Source organism: Silurus aristotelis (assembly GCF_946808225.1).
Source record: "Silurus aristotelis genome assembly, chromosome: 16".
Taxonomy (NCBI): Eukaryota; Metazoa; Chordata; class Actinopteri; order Siluriformes; family Siluridae; genus Silurus; species Silurus aristotelis.
Window position 1 is genome coordinate 19,427,189 of NC_139589.1, and position 19,683 is coordinate 19,446,871.

At 36.7% G+C, this 19,683-nt stretch overlaps 1 protein-coding gene across 1 annotated transcript; it reads left to right on the forward strand.

Annotated features, from left to right (window-relative positions):
- Positions 1–13,724: 13,724 nt before the first annotated feature.
- Positions 13,725–18,700, forward strand: aqp3b (aquaporin 3b; the record flags this gene model as incomplete). The annotated part of the gene is made up of 6 exons (XM_083565407.1): positions 13,725–13,832; positions 15,834–15,960; positions 16,753–16,890; positions 17,168–17,286; positions 17,481–17,698; positions 18,514–18,700. The coding sequence occupies 6 exons, from the start codon at positions 13,725–13,727 to the stop codon at positions 18,698–18,700; spliced, it is 897 nt and encodes a 298-aa protein (XP_083421533.1).
- Between the last annotated feature and the right edge of the window lie 983 nt (positions 18,701–19,683).

The following is a 19,683-nucleotide window of genomic DNA, read 5'->3' on the forward strand; positions in this document are numbered from 1 at the left end:
CTGATTGTTGTCATTATCTTGATGTGGTTTATAAGTATATTGCAGTATTAACAAATCACTGGGACTGAATATTTTCTTCACATTAATGTCAGAGATTTTCTAGAATGGAAATTTTGCTCTTGTGGGAATTGAAGAGGAAAATATTGGACACTGGCATTAGTGGACTGTGGCCAGCACATCGAACTGTTCAGTGTATATAATCTGTAAAATGTTAGCAGTGTCTGAAGCTTCAGTGCTGAGTTCAATAGGAGTGTGATTTTGCTGAGACGCTAAATGAGTTTGGACAGATTTGTCAGTGTGACAGCGTGACTGCTGAAATGGTGATGCGATGTCCACTAGTGCGTTCACCGTTTTCTAGCGATGCTGTCTCAGCATTACACATTACTTTAAGGGCATTCAGAGTACCTTTAATGCACACCATATTATGACGTTTCTTCAATCCGTGCTCATTTTTTTGTAGCTTCATTTCTATTTCACATTTTTGCATATGCAGCTTTATTCAAGTGCATGAGCTGTAGGAAACTGGATTCCAATAGCCACTTTATGAGAATATTGGTAAAAGTATGGCAATCTCAGACTGAAGTCAATTACATGTGATTTTTATCGAAACCACATTGAGTAACCAATGTAGAATTCATGAAATGGCATCAATTAATTATATTGCATTTAAATGCATATTAATTATATGATATTATTAATTATAAGGCATCAAGGAATAGTTACTGTGAGTTGTTAACAATAAACTATGAATGCTGGTATGGTAGACACTGAGGAAGAAAGCATGCGTGACACTGTGATCAGACCTGCCGTGCTTTTGATATGTTTCTCTGCATGCTTACTTTGCTTTGTTTGTTCACAATTCACCGCACATTTTAATGACTCCTGACATCCATCCTCAAACTCTATATTAAAGGTACAATTTAGACATTAAAATTTAATTTATTTGTTTTTCTTGTTTTAAATGTTACATTATATATTATAAGGCATCAGATTTTTTTATGAGTATGAGTATAAATGATGCTTTTACAATCAGGGCAGTTTCTACAGCAGCATCTTGAGGACAAATATTACAACAAAATGATTTTGTATTTCATAGACATACTGTTTGCAGAAATTCATTGCATTTACTTCTGATTATTTGCTGCAAAAAAAAAAAGTCTTGGGGATTGTGGAGTAGTTTAAAGCTAGACTAATGTGGCGTAAAATCATGACCTTGGCAGCCCTGTCGTTAAATGCTCTACTGCTTGCTCATCCTCTGCTGAAAAGGCTGATAGAGAATGCATGGGGCAACATGAAGGTGGGCGGATCAATGATGCATTGACTTATATCTGTCAAATAGCAATGCTTTTTCAGTCGTTGATTACTTAAAATCAGGTAATTAGAATTGCAAGAGAGTTTGAAATGTATGGAACTGTGAATGCACCAGGGATGGGCCATCAATGGATTTTTTTTTTTTTTTTTAAGCAAGATGATGGCATTTTGACAATTTGACCCTACTTATGACTTCTTACTTTATTGACACAAAACTCTGCTGCCACCTAGAGATCAAACTGTGTGAAATTCTGATTTTACTTGATTTATTTAAATGGTACAATAAAACCCAGCAATTAGGGTTGCACAAGCCAGTGCCGGTCCCAAGCCCGGATAAATGGCGAGGATTACGTAAGGAAGGGCATCCAGCATAAAACATGTGCCAAATCAAATATGCGGATCACGAAACAGAGTTTCATACCAGATCGGTTCGAGGCCTGGGTTACCAATGACCACCACAGGTATCGTTAGCCAACAGGGTACCGGTGGAAATTGGGCTACTGTTGGCCGAAGGAGGAAAAGGAGAGGAGGAAGACGTCTACAGAGACAGCAAGGAAAGGAGAAGTGGAGGATAGTGGAGGTTGGGGTGGGCATTTTAATTGTTGGTACTATGACTGGTAAAAGGGAGAGAGGGAGCTGATATGATGGAGAGGAGAAAGGTAGATATGTTGTGTTTTAGGAGGCCAAGTATAAAGGAAATGAGGCTAGGAACATTGGAGGTGGGGTTAAACTGTTCTATCATGGTGTGGATGGGAAGAGAAACGGTGTAGGGGTGATCCTGAGGGAAGAGTACAGTAAGAGTGTAGTGGACATGAAGAGAGTTTTTGATGGGGTGATTAACTTGAATCTGGAAGTTGAAGTTGTGATGATAAATGTCATCAGTGCCTTTGCTCCACAAGTGGGCTGTGAGATGGAGAAGAAGGAAAAATTCTTAAGTGAGTTAGATGAAGTGGTAGAAGGTGTACCTAGGGATGAAAGATTGGTGATTGGGGCAGATTTTAATGGGCATGTTGGTGAAGGGAACAGAGGTGATGAGGAGGTGATGGGTAGGTATGGCTCATTTTAGGTAGGGCAGATGGTGAAACATTTTGCTAAAAGGATGGAAATGGCAGTGGTGAATACATATTTTAAGAAGAAGGAGGATAATAGCGTGACGTATAAGAGTGGAGGAGATGCAACCTGAAGGAGATTGAAGACTGTAAGGTGTTGGGAGGGGACAGTGTAGCTAGACAGCATCAGATGGTGGTCTGTAGGATGGTTTTGGAGGTGAAGAAGAAGAGGATGAGAGTAAAGACTAAAAGAAGAACAAGATGGTGGAAACTGAAGGAGGAAGACTGTAGTGTGAGGTTCAGGGAAGAGGTCAGACAGGGGCTCGGTGGTGAAGAGGTGCTGTATGATTGGGCAACTACTGCAGATGTGATAAGGGAGACAGCTAGAAAGGTACTGGGTGTGACATCTGGAAATAGAAAGGAAGACAAAGAGACATGGTGGTGGAATGAGAAAGTGCAGGAAAGCATAAGGAGAAAGAGATTGGCAAAACAGAATTGGGATCGACAGAGTGATGAGAAAAGTAGACAGGAGTACAAGGAGATGCGGCAGCAGGTGCAGAGGGATGTGGCGAAAGCCAAGGAAAAGGCATATGAGGAGCTGTATGAGAAGTTGGACAATAAAGATGGAGAAAAGGATTTAAAACAATTGGCCAGGCAGAGGGACCGAGCTGGGAAGGATGTGTTGCAAGTTAGAGCAATAAAGGATGGAGATGGAAATGTGTTGACTAGTGAGGAGAGTGTGTTGAGAAGATGGAGGGAGTATTTTAAGCAGCTGGTGAACGAGGAAAATGAGAGAGAGAAAAGGTTGGATGGTGTGGAGATGGTGAAGCAGGAAGTGGATAAGATTAATAAGGAGAAAGTGAGAACAGCAATCAAGAGGATAAAGAGTGGAAAGTCAGTTGGACCAGATGACATACCTGGGTTCAACAGTGCAAAGTAATGGAGAGTGTGTTAGAGAAGGGAAGAAAAGATTGCAGGCAGGGTGGAGTGGGTGGAGAAGAGTGGCAGGAGTGATTTCTGATAGAAGAGTATCTGCAAGAGTGAAAGGGAAAGTTTATAGGACTGTGGTGAGACCTGTGATGAATGTATGATTTAGAGACAGTGGCATTGATGAAAGCCACCAGGAAAGAGAAGAAGAGGAAGACCAAGGAGGAGGTTTATGGATGTGGTGAGGAAAGACATGCAGGTAGTTTGTTTGAAAGAGGCAGATGTAGAGGACAACGTAGTATGGAGACGGATGATCCGCCGTGGCGACCCCTTATGGGAGCTGCCGAAAGAAGAAGAAGAAGAAGAATTTAAATGGTACAAAAAACACCTATTGCCAGAAACAAGAAAAATAACAAAACGCTTAACACCCATAAATAATTTTAGAAACAGTTCACTGCTTCTATGTTTGGAATGTGTAGAGGTATTTACCACAAAAATCCAGATAGAATGCTAATGTGTTTACTTTTTAAAAGATTATAACAATGATAAAATCACTATAAAGATAAATAACATATATTAAGCTCATTTTTAGACACTAGGATGAATGTAATAGAATTAATAGATGGATGCACAATTTGAAGACCTCCTGGCTTGGCTTTTTTTTTATAGTGGGGGGACAAATCTGTCAACCCCCTTCCACAGCTATCACTTGTATTCGTTTTTATAATATGTTTTTAAATGCACTTTAAAAAGCTTGTTTTATTTATAAAAAAGGTCCTATGTGTTGTATTTCTTCAACATATAAATTCATTATTCTGTTATTGCTGACAGAAGTGATCAATATTGGCAGGTACAGTATCTACTAAAAAAACAATCAAAAAAGAGTAAACTGAGTTTGATGGTCTAGTCTGGGATGTCACATCTCATTTGATTACTTTAATTAAATATGTCAGGCATGGAGTAAATCCTTGTGTAAATATTAACAGCACTACCACAAGATATAAGTACACTGAAGTAAGCATTCCCTTCAACTGAACTTAAATGACATTTTGCAGATAGCTATCACTTTAAAATGATGATATTTGCCATGTCCTCATGAGATATAATGATAAAACACACACACACACACACACACACACACACACACACACACACACACACACACACACTCACACACACACACACACACACACACACACACACACACACACACACACACACACACACACACACACTCACACACACACACACACACACACACACACACACACACACAAAGAGCCAAAATAAATCTAATTTGGGTTACTTATTTTAAGAGTCAAGTTGCATTTTGGTTTAGGCATAGCACTGATTACTGAATTAATAATTATGTCAATGTCTAAGCTGTTAGTCTCAGCCCAGAGGCTTCTTGAGGCAATCTTGAAAATGAGAACAAGACAAGTTGTATATAATTACCATCAACTATTACATACTTTTGCATTTTCCCCCTTTTCCTTTCAGAGTCATTTCCATTGTCAGTCTGTCAACCTTTTTCTTCCCAACTTAAACAGCATAAATTATGCTTTAAGTCCCATAATAGCCAGACTAAAAAGCTCCTGCTACCTCACAGTCGAAAGGTAAGAATAGCACTTATTTTGCGGTACATCTGTGTATGAAGCACGAGAAAAAACACTCCTCACTGCTATTTCTCTTCTTGAAATGGAGTCGTAGACATATAGCGAAGTCTCGAAAATATTTTCAAAAGAGTCTGTTCAATAAAAAAAGCCTTTGAATAAATCAATGTAGACAGCAATTTGATCTCCTGCTCTGCTCCCAGACTCGAACCAGAAGCGCGCAAAGCTATATCTGAGGCTACTGAGTGAAAACAGTGAAAAACCTTGTTTAAATAACCAAAGAACAAAGATAAGCTTCTCCCCAAGACATTTTTAAAAATTTTATATGTAGTTCTCAGGATAATGGCTGGAAGCAAGTTACTGTGGTTGCAGTGTTGATAATAATTAGATTAGATTAGTAATAAATGTTTAGTAGTTATACCACATTTACTGCTATAATGACTATAAAAACATAGAATTTGATATAATAACAAGAAGGGTCAGTTTTCAATACTTCAATCTGATTGGTTAAAAAATAGCTAAAAAGTGTACTTTTTTAATGCTCTCATTGTAATACGATGTGGTTTCTATAACAACCACTTACTCACAGGGTTTGGTATGGAAGACGCTTTCACTTTAGTTAAATAAATGGATTAAGAAAAAACTAACAAAGAAATGCTTTGTCATCAAATATGAGTTCATATAGTGTTGATTTTACTGTATATCTCCTATAATATAACAATAAAAATGATCGTTCAGCAGAGTTTTAATAAGATTAAATGTAACTATACGTTGTATTTATAACTCAAAAGCATGACAATTTTCTCTGTAATAAACAACATTTTAAGCATTTGCTGTGGTAGAAAAGGCACTTCAGGATGCGCATTTCTAGCAAAACAATCAACACTGTTAAGGTAATGGCTTCACGTTATCTAATGTAAGTTTTAATCATTTTTATTGACAAGTATCATTGGTTGCATGTACAAGGAATTTATCATGGAGTGCTGGTGCTATAAAAATATAAAAAACTATACAAAATAAAAGAATATATTAATAAAGAAACAAAGACATTAACTATACAGGGTATGTAACGTCAGGTGGTGCAAATAATAATGTAAGGATTGCACTATAGTGGACCTTGTTGATTGTGTTAATGTAACACATATGAAATGAACAGTGTGGGGTTTACATTACGATAATGTTAGTGTTTATGGAAGCAGGTCAGAGATGATGTTTGGTCTTTGGTATTGCTGATGAGGTTGGTTGTATTTGATGTATTTGATTAGTCACCATTTTTATTCACCCGTGGTTTTCAGGTAATCGTGGAATGTAATGAAGGTACATTACATCAGATTTCTCACGGAACTGCATTTCTATTTTGAATAACTTCTGGCCTCAAAGTGTTTCCAAAGATTTAAATCAATACATAAATCAATTACTTTCCTGCTCTGTGTGTGTGTGTGTGTGTGTGTGTGTGTGTGTGTGTGTGTGTGTGTGTGTGTGTGTGTGTGTGTGTGTGTGTGTGTGTGTGTGTAAGGAGACTGAAAAAGATGAAAAGAGTGCAAGTGACTCTATTAAAGTCCTTCGAATCATCATATATATCAGTGCAAAAGAAACACCACAGAGTCAATTGTGCAGTGGTGGGCCGTGCATTTGTAACCTGGGCCTTCAGTGGGGACATACCCAACCTAATCCACCTCTTAATACCACCACTATCACATCGCAACTATAGAAACAATCAATACTATACAAATACGCAATATAACAACGCGTGTCATTACAGAGAGAGAGGCATTTCATATATGGAGGGTGAACACCATTTTACTAAAGCAAGAAACCCAGTTAAGACTCCAAACCTCTACACTACCACCACAACACCACAACAAATCTGCCACCTACAACATCTGGAGCAGTTCAGAATCAATATTTGTCCAATAACATGACAAAAACATGTTACATGAAGTGAAGAACAAACCCTTTCCCGGGCTAAGACAAGCTAGCTAGCTTCAGGGTTGGCCGAACTCTCCTCACAATGTCTAGCTTTTCTTGAAAATGTATTTTTAAATATGTTCAAATCAAATCAATTTCTGTTCCTCCGTAGGCATAAAAAAGTCTAACTCAGATGTATTAATGTGTGCAGAGTGCTTCAGATGTGTTTTGTCAGTCGAATTAGGCTGTAACATTTTTCCTCTGACCAACCAATCAGAGGATGGAAAAATGCTGACGCTATTCTGGGCTAGCTGGCCCTGTGAGGATAATATGGAATCTGATTGGTTAAAGGAACAGCTAATTCTTAATGAGACCATGGTCAAAACGCCAGCAGTATTGACTTTGAAGGCGCTGGGCAGATTAGACTGACATGGCAGCACATAGAGGCTGAAATCTGATTGGACAAAAAATCTAACATCCACATACACGTTCTGGAAGCAGTGCAGCCGAGAGAAACGCTACGAAATAAAGAGAATAAACAATTTCATGGAACAAATATTAGAATTTAGGTTGTAAATATAAGTCAGTGCTTCTGATAGTGTTTAGGCCAGCAGAGAAGGCCTCGCTGGCCCTTAACACCCGCCACTGCAATTGTCTAGGTGTGAGCAAACATCTACATGAACTGCGGATATCCCATGTATTAAATTGCCACACAGGCTTTTATTTTCCCTGACAACCTACATTTTCAGTCAAATACCGTCTGAAATAACACAACACCCCTGGATGTCATATAAAATTTATATTCCATAACACAGTGTTAGAATACTTAAAACTGATGAACAGGCACAACAATACAGTTAAATAAACGTTTTAGAGTCAGTGTAATTCTCCTCTGCTTTCTCATGGACTTCGTCTTTCACAGAATGGTGCTCATTAAAATAAATCTGTCATCATTAGAGGGTAATTTGGGATTTGCGAGGTGGGTAAGCCTGGATTCTTTCATGGGTGCCAACAATGTGGGAACAGTTCACTTGAGGTGTAATTATATATTCTTATAGTTTCCAATGCTAACTGAAATGGGAATAAAAGAAGCATTTCTTATGCCATGTTCTTCCACTAAATTGTTAGAAAGGCAGTTGTTTTGAAACAAAGATGCTGCTTAACAAAGTATGATGGAAAATGTATAGCGAAGCAATAATATCAAAAAGAATGAAGAGTTAAAAAAATGTGTTATACCAATAAAGGTGCAGGTACACTATATGGACAAAGGTATGACCATGCACCAGAGGTGGAAAGTAACAAATTACATTTATTCATGTAATGTAACTGAGTAGTTGTTAGTAATTTTCTTTTGTGTGCATGTTTAAAAACACATTTTAATCGAAGGTGTTTTACATGAGTACATTTTATATGAGCTACTTTTAGCAGTTACCTTACTTGTACTTAAGTAAAGTTTCAGTAAAGTACCATTGCTTTTAATTGAGTAGAATATTTTATTACTCTTTTCACCTGTGCCATGCCCCTGTGCATAAGGTGAGGTGCATGGATTTATGGTTTACATGAGTTAGAGTGAAAGATTTTGAGTGGCCTGCTAGAGAGATCTGACCTCAACCCTAATGAACGCCTTTAGGATTAATTGGAACACTGATGTGCAACCAAGGCCTCCTTACTGTACATCAGTACCTGACTTTACTAACATGCTAACTAAATGTTCCAGAAGCATACTTTAAAATCTAGTGGAACATCTTCTCAGAAAAGTGAAGGTTATTATACAGTAACTGCGAACAGGGACTAAATGTGGAATGCGATATTCAATTAACACATAAAAAATCTTATAGTCAAGTGTTCACAAACTTTTGTCCATATAGTGTATGTTGATTATCTTTAACAGTATCTTGATTATTTTATGACATGCCTGAAGTGTGTTTACTGAAAAATCACTTTTTCTTACATACTGTCAAAAAACTGTAGTGTATTAATCGAAATGATAACATTCTTGTTTTGTGCTACTTGTCATTTTTCTTAATTAATGGATTCCTGTTAATGCTCAGTGAAACAAGCTTGACGTACAGACAATCAAGATTATTACTCTTGTCATGCACCGATCTCTTTTTTTCAGCAGTCTCATAATTATGTAATTATTATTTCATTGTATTATCATTTTCATTGTTGTTTTAAGATGACGGAATCTTTAAAAATATGTTCTAAATAAAAAGCATGAACCCAGCCATTAGGGTTGCACAAGCCAGTGCACTCTAAGTGCCGGTCCCAAGCCTGGATAAATAGGGAGGGTTGCGTTAGGAAGGGCATCCAGCGTAAAACATGTGCCAAATCAAATATGCCAATCACAAACCAGAATTTTATTCCGGATCAGTCGAGTCCTGGATTACCAATCACCCAAACTTTTCATATCATTTCCATTGTCAAGCATTTTTTGGAGCTACAATAACTCATTTCTGTTTATCAATCTGTTTGTTTAGCAATTTGTTGACTGTTGATCTTTTTCACTTTATCTTGCATGCACTGCTTTATCAGTCTACCCTTCTTTGCTAATTCCTTTTGAAAATCTGGGTGCCATAATTGCCTTTATTTCTCTTCATTCTGACTATATTATATCTGTGTACTCGACTAAAAAATAACCTCTTAAGCGCATATGTTTGGCTATGATCATATTACTTGCAAGAACAATATGCTGTTTTATTTGTACCTGCCTTGTCAATAGTAAAATTTCATGGAAATCCTGTTTCTCCAGATCTTTAAGACCTTTACTCTGCTTCAAATATCTCTTGCAAGACTGGAGCTATTGAGTCGAGGAGGGAAAAGGAGAAGGAAGTTAAATCAGGGGGATGGATGGAAAAGAAGGATGGCTGGATATTCTTTTCATCTAGAGGCATATTAAAGCCATACATAGTCATTTTGTGATTAAAAAACTAAACTAAACAAAGGCCTCAATGATGAAATGAAAAATATAAATGTAAAATACAAAAACAAATTAGGGAAAACTACTTCGTCAATAAAATTTTGTGTAAAATTTAGTGCACCTACAGGAATGAAGTTTGTTTTTGTTTCCTTTAGTTATTGTGATCTGATTGGCATTTTAGTAAAATGAATTTTACCCGCTTTAAAAGCAGATGTAGACTATAATCTTGAGTTTGTTTTAGCATTTTTATAGTAAGTGGTTTTAGATGCTGCTATCTACAAAAAACAATGCTACAAAATTATAATAAATAAAAGCACATTGTAATAGACCGATAGTAATGTAAAGAATACTCAAAATATTACTTATTTAAAACAAATCAAACTGCTCAGGCAACTATATTTTCACCTTTTTTTTTTTTTTTTACTGTATGTCAGGATTATGTCATTAGATTATACCATTATAACTCAGTCAAAACAGTCACTGCATCTCACCATATAACATGATTGTCTGTGCACCTAATGTTCTATATAGCATCACCTCTCCAGCACTTTTTGTCACAAATTTGTATTTTCATGTTTGTTCCTGGTTTCCATGTCCTCGTTTTTCATGTTCAGTTTATGGAATTTTTGTTACTTGGGGGATGGGGGGTGGGGGGTTGTGTTTCTGTTTGATGTTTGAAAAGTAGCTTAATTATAAATTGCCATCCTTTTTGTCATGTAGTTATAAGCCTCTGAATGACCTCACAAGCAAGAAACAGGCAAAAATTCAGCCTGGCCAAAAAACTTCAGATATTGAAGAAACTATATTGGAAAGAAAGCAACAGTGGGGGATCCGATAATAACACTGGAGCTGCCCCCTGCTGAAGGGTTATTTCTGCATAAATCCCTTAGTGCATACAATGTACCTTCATCACTTTCCTTTATAATATGTTCAAAAGACAAAAGGACAAGAAGCAAAATTTTACCCTCTTACCCTTAGTTAATTGTGCCAGATTTCTGTTCTGAGGCAAGATTGTTTTGGCACCCACCTGCATGCTGTCTCTCTTCTTATGACCTTGCCTATACCCTATACCCTTATGGAGGTGGAAGTTATATAATGACCGTCCACATGATCACCTGTCATTCAAACATGCAAATGTTTGAATGACAGGTGAAAAAATATATTCTGCCTGGATATAACTCTGGAAGCCTGCCAAGACATGCAAAGCATTTAAATTCCAGGTGTTCAACTGGAGATAACATAAGACGCAATGATGAAAGGTTATGGTCATATGTGTATACATATAGGATGTATATATTAAGAATAAACTTTTTCCAATTCTTGTTCTTGTTCTTGGCTGAGAGGACTGAAACCTGATTTGGTTTTCTCCTGAAGCTCATTCATCTCAACATGGGTTGTTTTTTTTTATTTTTTTGCTTAACACAGTTATTAAGAGTGGGTCAATTAGTTACATTGCCTTCCTGTGAGTGTGAAGCAGCCTGGCTATTTTTTTCAGACTTCTCTCATCAGACTGTACGACTGAGAAGGGGTCTGATGGCCTGATTTCTGGTTCATTCTTGATATTCAAGTATTCTATGCAGTTAAAGGCAAAGAAGCTTTTAAAGACTACAATATATCCTGTCCACAATCAAACCAGATGCTACTATTTTAGGCACATTGTATGACGGACTAATAGGTGTTCTGGAGAGAGATTTGCTAGTGTATGTTAAAAATATCAAAACAAGTCTTCCCTTTAGTACAACGTTGGAAACATTGGCTTCTTAAAATACATGTGTGTATTTATAATTTAGGAACCCCATGGGTGAAGAATTTACTGGCTGTTATTTGTTGTAGAGCATTTAAGCTGTTCCAACAGCACAAAAAAAAAAAAAAATTAAATAAATGTATGTGTACCATACCTGCATTGTATATAATTCCAGTATCAATATAGATAACCCAACCTGGAGACCTGTATGTGCTACATGCTCTCTGCTGTTCCTCATAGCACACAAAAAATAATTATTACAAATGAAATGTAATTATATAAAAACAACACAAATACATTAGATAAAATTAACTTAGTAGAGCTTAAACAGAACCTGGTCACACACATACACACACCAGAACCTACAGTGGGTACGGAAAGTATTCAGACCCCCTTACATTTTTCACTCTTTGTTATATTGCAGCCATTTGCTAAAATCATTTAAGTTCATTCTTCTTCCTCATGAATGTACACACAGCTCCCCATACTGACAGAAAAACACAGAATTGTTGACCTTTTTGCAGATTTATTAAAAAAGAAAAACTGAAATATCACATGGTCCTAAGTATTCAGACCCTTTGCTGTGACACTCATATATTTAACTCAGGTTCTCTCCATTTCTTCTGATCATCCTTGAGATGGTTCTACACCTTCATTTAAATCCAGAAATCTTTGATTATACTGATTGGACTTGATTAGGAAAGCCACACACCTGTTTATATAAGACCTTACAGATCACAATGCATGTCAGAGCAAATGAGAATCATTAAGGTCAAAGGAACTGCCTGAAGAGCTCAGAGACAGAATTGTGGCAAGGCACAGATCTGGCCAAGGTTCTAAAAAATTTTTTGCTGCACTTAAGGTTCCTAAGAGCACAGTGGCCTCCATAATCCTCAAATGGAAGACGTTTGGGACGACCAGAACCATTCCTAGAGCTGGCCGACCGGCCAAACTGAGCTATCGGGGGAGAAGAGCCTTGGTGAGAGAGGTAAAGAAGAACCCAAAGATCACTGTGGCTGAGCTCCAGAGATGCAGTCGGGAGATGGGAGAAAGTTGTAGAAAGTCAACCATCACTGCAGCCCTTCACCAGTGGGGCTTTATAGCTGAGTGGCCCGACGGAAGCCTCTCCTCAGTGTAGGACACATGAAAAGCCGCATGGAGTTCTCCAAGATGGTGAGAAATAAGATTCTCTGGTCTGATGAGACCAAGATAGAACTTTTTGGCCTTAATTCTAAGCGGTATGTGTGGAGAAAACCAGGCACTGCTCATCACCTGTCCAGTACAGTCTCAACAATGAAGCATGGTGGTGGCAGCATCATGCTATGGGGGTGTTTTTCAGCTGCAGGGACAGGACGACTGGTTGCAATCAAGGGAAAGATGAATGCGGCCAAGCACAGGGATATCCTGGACGAAAACCTTCTCCAGAGTGCTTTGGACCTCAGAGTGGGCTGAAGGTTTACCTTCCAACAAGACAATGACCCTAAGCACACAGCTAAAATAACGAAGGAGTGGCTTCACAACAACTCCGTGACTGTTCTTGAATGGCCCAGCCAGAGCAATGACTTAAACCCAATTGAGCATCTCTGGAGAGACCTAAAAATAGCTGTCCACCAACATTTACCATCCAACCTGACAGAACTGGAGAGGATCTGCAAGGAGGAATGGCAGAGGATCCCTGAATCCAGGTGTGAAAAACTTGTTGCATCTTTCCCAAAAAGACTCCTGGCTGTATTAGATCAAAAGGGGGCTTCTACTAAATACTGAGCAAATGGTCTGAATACTTAGGACCATGTGATATTTCAGTTTTTCTTTTTTAATAAATCTGCAACAGTGTCAACAATGCTGTGTTTTTCTGTCAATATAGGGTGCTATGTGTACATTAATGAGGAAAAGAAATGAACTTAAATGATTTTAGAAAATGGCTGCAAAATAAAAAAGAGTGAAAAATTTAAGGGGGTCTGAATACTTTCCGTACCCACTGTATATCTTAATAATGGAAAGAAAACAAATAGTGTGTAAGATATATAGGTGGAGGCGGAGAAGATAGAAAGGGAGTGCTCAAAGGTACGTGCATGTTCGTGCGAGTGTGTGTGTGTGAGTGTGTGAGTGTGTGTGTGTGTGTGTGTGTGTGTGTGTGTGTGTGTGTGTGTGTGTGTGTGTGTGTGTGTGTGTGTTCTCCATTTAAAAGAGGGTTACAGCATGCTCTGCAGCGTTATTCAAGGTTTTTTAAGTCTCACTGCATCTGTGGCATTATGGGAAGGCAGAAGGTTTTCATGGACAAAATGATGCAGATGTTTCACATCCAAAACCTACTGATGCGTCAGGCTCTTGCGGAATGCCGAGGCACCCTCATCCTGGTGGTGAGAATGAAAATTGTTTGTACCCTACACCTCTGTAAATAGCATTAACCTTTTATCAATGGTGATAATTTAACAGTTTCTATTTACCACTAAATCATTTCTAAAAAAAATAAATGTACAGCCTGGGTTTTTGCCCTACAAAGAGTAAAAACGGAGGTCATAGAAGGTCTGCTTTATTTCTGAGGTCAACAAATTTACTCCTTTGTCTTTATTTATTTGTCTGTTTGCTTGTTTGGTTTTATCTACAAAATAATTCAAAATAAAGAAATTTATATCTAATTCCAGTTATAAATCTGGAAGGATTTGGCCTTGATAAAACCTTGGGTGTAGCATCCATTAAAGAAGAAATGCTCTTACTTAAGTCCTTAAGAAATTGAGTATGAAAGATTACAATGTGCCTCAAGGAAACAGAAAATTGGTGCTATTCAATTCAATTAGAAAATGATTGAAATATAATGAAACATCTCCCACAGGGACACAGACCGATTTATTTAATACCATTGCATTTTGTCAGCACACTTCTTCTTTCCACTCTAACCCAACTGTTTTTAACTTGTTTTTTTTTTTTTTTACTTTATAACAACTAAAGAACCTAAACAACCCTGTACATGAATTTCCTGCATATGTATTCATTTACATAAAAAATGGCTGAAATTCAGACATTATTTGTGTAGTAATGCATAATACAAATCAATAAATTAACAATTAAATAAATAGGCTGTTAATTAAGTTAATAAATAAATAAATAATCCCCAAAGTAGGGGGCACATCCACTGACAGTATCTTTGCACTTCAGTATCCTTTCATCTTTCACACACACACACACACACACACACACACACACACACACACACACACACACACACACACACACACACACACACACACATGGACCTTTATGTACACATGGGTTTTTATAGCATTTCCCTTTTTTTATAAGGAATGTGTGCAATTCATGTCATCTGTCAATAAAGTGAAAGTTTACAGATAGATTTCTGCTGCATGGGGTATAAAATACTCCTTAATGCCCGAGGTTTTCCTGTTTGCTATGTCTAGTTTGTTTGGTTGTAATATATGTATATATATTTAAGTATGCTTTACACATTACTGAAGTTTGCAGTACCTTGTGGTATATACTGTATCATAGTATAGTATGTAGAAATGCTGCAAATGATTGAATTTGCTGTATTTTCCACCTTTCTGACTTAAAAATCAGACTTGATTAATACAGTAATTCAACAAAATACAAAAATATTTAGTGATGTACAAGGCATAATGGGGAAATACATCTTGGAGAAGACTCCATTTGACAGTGCACCACACACATGCACTAATTAACACACTCTTTTGGAGGTCTAAGTGCAAAACTATGTACAAACAGAAACCCGATCTCAGGATCAAACCTGTAAAGTGACCATGGCTTTATTCTATGCCTTTTTTGTCGAAGCATTGAAAACTGATCCACAGTTCAGTTTACACCGAAAGTATGCAAACAAATGACTATAGTAATAAACAAACAAAAAAATAATAAATACAAGCTTATATTCACAGTAAAGTTTTGTGTATTGTTTTATTGATTCATCTATGTTATAAATAATTTCTATAAGCATATGACTAAATAAATGAATTGACATTGCATAAATAGTATTTAAGGCCATCTTTGAAAATGTAAAGTAAGGAAATTAGCACTAAGATGCTAGAAAATATATAATATAAGGTGTTTAAATATATGATGCTTTTTCTTAAATTAAAACATTTGTTCTCTGGTGAAAACACTGTTCATGGAAAGCTCCTCTTAAGCTCTTCATTTAATGAGACACTTTTTTTCTTTCCTTAATGAGAACTAGTAAAGAAGAACACTTTGTAAGCCAAAAACCTCTGTGCACCTTTAAAGGATTTAAAAAGTAGAACAGTGTTCATCAAGTCAGTGGAACACTGTGTGAAATCCTAAAATGATGATTAAGCCATTTTGTTATAACATAGTTTCTCCCCTTTATCCAGATGTTTGGCTGTGGTGCTGTTGCTCAGTTAGTATTGAGCGAAGGATCACATGGAATGTTCCTGACGGTTAATTTCGCATTTGGTTTCGCTGCCACACTTGGGATTTTGGTGTGTGGCCAGGTTTCAGGTGAGATGTTCTGAATGCGGGTTTTTCTTTGATAAACTGCAATTCCATCTAGGGTGTACTGGTTTTATTGCTAATAAATGCACTTTCATTTATTTTATCTGAGATTAGATTTTATTTATAGTTTCTTTTTTTTTATCTTAAATCTAAAAGTTATGTGGTGCCAATTCTGTAGACAAAGAAAACATATCTTATATATTTTATATATTTTTTGTTTCTTATTTTAGTTCCTTTTATTTAATGCACAATTTTCTAAACAGATTTACATTTCCCTGCGAATTATATGTTTGTGACAAATCTGGACTTTTGAATATCAAATATCAAATATTTTGAATATCAAGCATTAGATAACTTTCTTTCTTTTCGGCTTCTCCCGTTAGGGGTCGCCACAGCGGATCCTCCGCACGTTTGATTTGGCACATGTTTTACGCTGGATGCCCTTCCTAACGCAACCCTCCCCAATTTATCCGGGCTTGGGACCGGCACTAAGAGTGGCTGGGGATGGTTCCCTGACCGGGAATCGAACCCGGGTCGCAGCGGTGGGAGCGCTGCATCTTAACCACTAGACCACCATTAGATAATTAATACAATTTATTTATACTTGGCAGTTTTAGTTTACTTTGTTTAAATTCTTTGACCAAATCTTCTGTAAGTTGTTTTCTTATTGTTTTTGCAAAGGGTGCCAATATTTTTGCTATATTGCTAGTAAGATTAATTGCAATTGCCAAGTTATGTAATTCTCTCATCTGAATTCTGCATCATCCTAAAAAAATTAAATTTCTTGTTGCATTACAGGTGGCCACCTGAACCCAACTGTAACCTTTGCCCTTTGCATTCTGGGTAGAGAACCATGGAGGAAGTTTCCTGTGTACTTTATATTTCAGACTTTCGGTGCCTTTCTTGGATCTGGAATAATATTCGCCATGTATTTTGGTGAGTTTTGGTGAATAGGAAAATACATAAAAAAATATTTTTTTTTATATCTAAGTGAACAAATTTGTCACATAAAACTAATTAGCTAGTGAATAGAACTAGGACATCAGTATGAGCTCATAAAATGTATATTATATAGTTTTTAATAAGTAAGCTTCTTTCTTTCCTCTCACTATATTTGGATGGTCCAGTTAAATGATTTATGGACCTTTTTCTATTGATTATTGGCGCTGCTACTTCAACCATTTTTAACTCAGTTTATTTTGTGCGATTGCAGATGCTCTTTGGGAGTATCACAAGGGAAGTTTGATTGTGTTTGGAGAAAATGCTACAGCTGGAATATTTGCTACGTATCCATCTGAACATCTCAGCTTGGTCAATGGCTTCTTTGACCAAGTAAGACACAAGTTTAGGTACATTTCACTATTTCAACTGACTTTAAAAAAAATCTTCTGATATGATATACAGCATAAGCCATGAGAAAATAGAGAAAATTAATAAATAACGATAATAGTCATTTCAAACTATCCTGGAATTTAAAGATTTTCCATGTACAGCTTTTTAATAAAAAGTTGTGTTTTTTTGTGTAGGTGATTGGCACAGCAGCACTGATCGTGTGTATTCTTGCCATTGTGGACCCATTTAACAACCCAATCCCACGTGGGCTAGAAGCTTTCACTGTTGGATTCGTGGTTTTGGTTATTGGCCTTTCTATGGGATTTAACTCGGGTTATGCCGTGAACCCTGCCAGAGACCTTGGACCCCGAATCCTTACCTCAATTGCAGGATGGGGTAGTGAAGTCTTCACGTAAGTACTTTAACTATATTAAGTAGAGAAGATACTTTAATGCATCAGATTCAATGCTTACATAATATGTAATAGCAAAGTGACTAATGATTAGCCACTTAAACATTATGTATTCTATAAACTGATATTTCTCTTACCTGTGTCACAGAACTTCCATAAAATAGCAATACAAAAGCAGAAAATGAAGCTATATTTAACAGTCAGCTTTTTCAATGTGATGGAAAAAAAAAAACAATTCAAATTGCGAGTAGGATACCAAATTTGACTTGTGAATGCTTGCAACAGACATGAACTAGCTTAGTATTAGGTAAGCAGGTGACTGACTATGCACCTAAGTTATTTATATAATATAGAGGTAGTGAATAAAGATAAATAATTTAATTAACTAATTCTGATCTGTTCTGTCAACAAGATTTTCCTTATTGGACAGTGCAGTTTCTCTTTTTTCTCGCTTTTTGTATTAACATAGTTTAGTCAGGTAGTGGGTGTAGGCAGGGGTTAGGAAAGCAAGAAGGCATGGGGACATTTAGAAATGTACATATTTACATTTACTATCATACTTTCTCAGAATAAAGGTGCTGATTCTTTGTATATTAAACAACTTATACAGTAAAGTAAGGTATTATGTAATTTATGTAGTATATAAAAATAAATGGATGCTTAATTCCACATTATTCTATTCAGTTTACACAGAGGCCCATGTTAATTGGATACGATCAAAAAACATACATTCCTGTGTATATTGTTGCACTTGGTTTAACCAACTTGAAATACACTAAATCCATCTACTTTTTCTTATTTCCCTCCTGCTGCAGGGCAAATAATTACTGGTTCTTTGTTCCGACCTTTGCACCCTTTATCGGTGCCATAGTGGGTGCTTTAGTGTACCAGGTGATGGTAGGATTCCATTTGGAAGGAGAAGCCCAAGACAGGGAAGAAGCGCAAGAAGTACAGGCTCACGGAGAGAAAGAAAGGTTGAAGTCCTCCAAAGCATCTGGGTAAAATTCTATTGTGTAAAATCTCTTTTTTTTTTGTTAGAGCCATTTCTTACTGGTTAAATCCTTTATGGCCCTCATTGTCCCTTTGACATTCAGAATTTATATTCACTCTGCTCTCTGTGCTCAATCCAAGACAGTATAACTATCATGTTTTCTTTGGCACAGAACATTTGGTTGGCTTTGTACAGTTATTTGAGTATCATGTCCTAATGAAGAGCTAGACAAGTCTAGACATGGCTAAATCCTGTATTAAACCCACAATCTGCAAAAATCATAATTTTTGACGTTAGTTTTGTTTGAGAAAAGCTATGTCTTTAATTTCACTAAAACCAAATCAAAAAAGCATTTCAAACAAGGAATTGTTTAGTTTTATCTGAAATATTGTGTTATAATGTTGACATTCTTCAAGTGTATTAATAAGACCTACAAGAAGGAAGACTTAAGACAAGAGCCAAAACATGATCTTATGTTTATACCATAATTCTAGTACAAACAAAGCTTTCATAAAAAGACAAAATTGATGAAGCAGAGTAATACAGTGCATCTGGAAAGTATTCACAGCGCTTCACTTTTTCGACATTTTGTTATGTTACAGCCTTTTTCAAAAATGGATTAAATGAATTATTTTCCTAAAAATTCTGCAAACAAAACTCCAAAATCACAATATGAAAGAAGTGTGTTTGAAATCTTTGCAAATCTATTACATAAAATGCACGTAAGTATTCACAGCCTTTGCTCGATACTTTGTTGAAGCACCTTCGACACCAAAGACAGCCTTGTCTTTTTAAATATGATACTACAAACTTGGCACACCTATTTTTGGGCAGTTTCTCATATTCTTCTTTGTAATAACTCTCAAGCTCCATCAGGTTGGATAGGGAGCATCAGGGCACAGTCAATTACAGATCTCTCCAGAAATGATCAATCGGGTTCAAGTCTGGGCCCTGGCTGAGTCACTGAAGGACATTCACAGAATCGTCCCGTAGC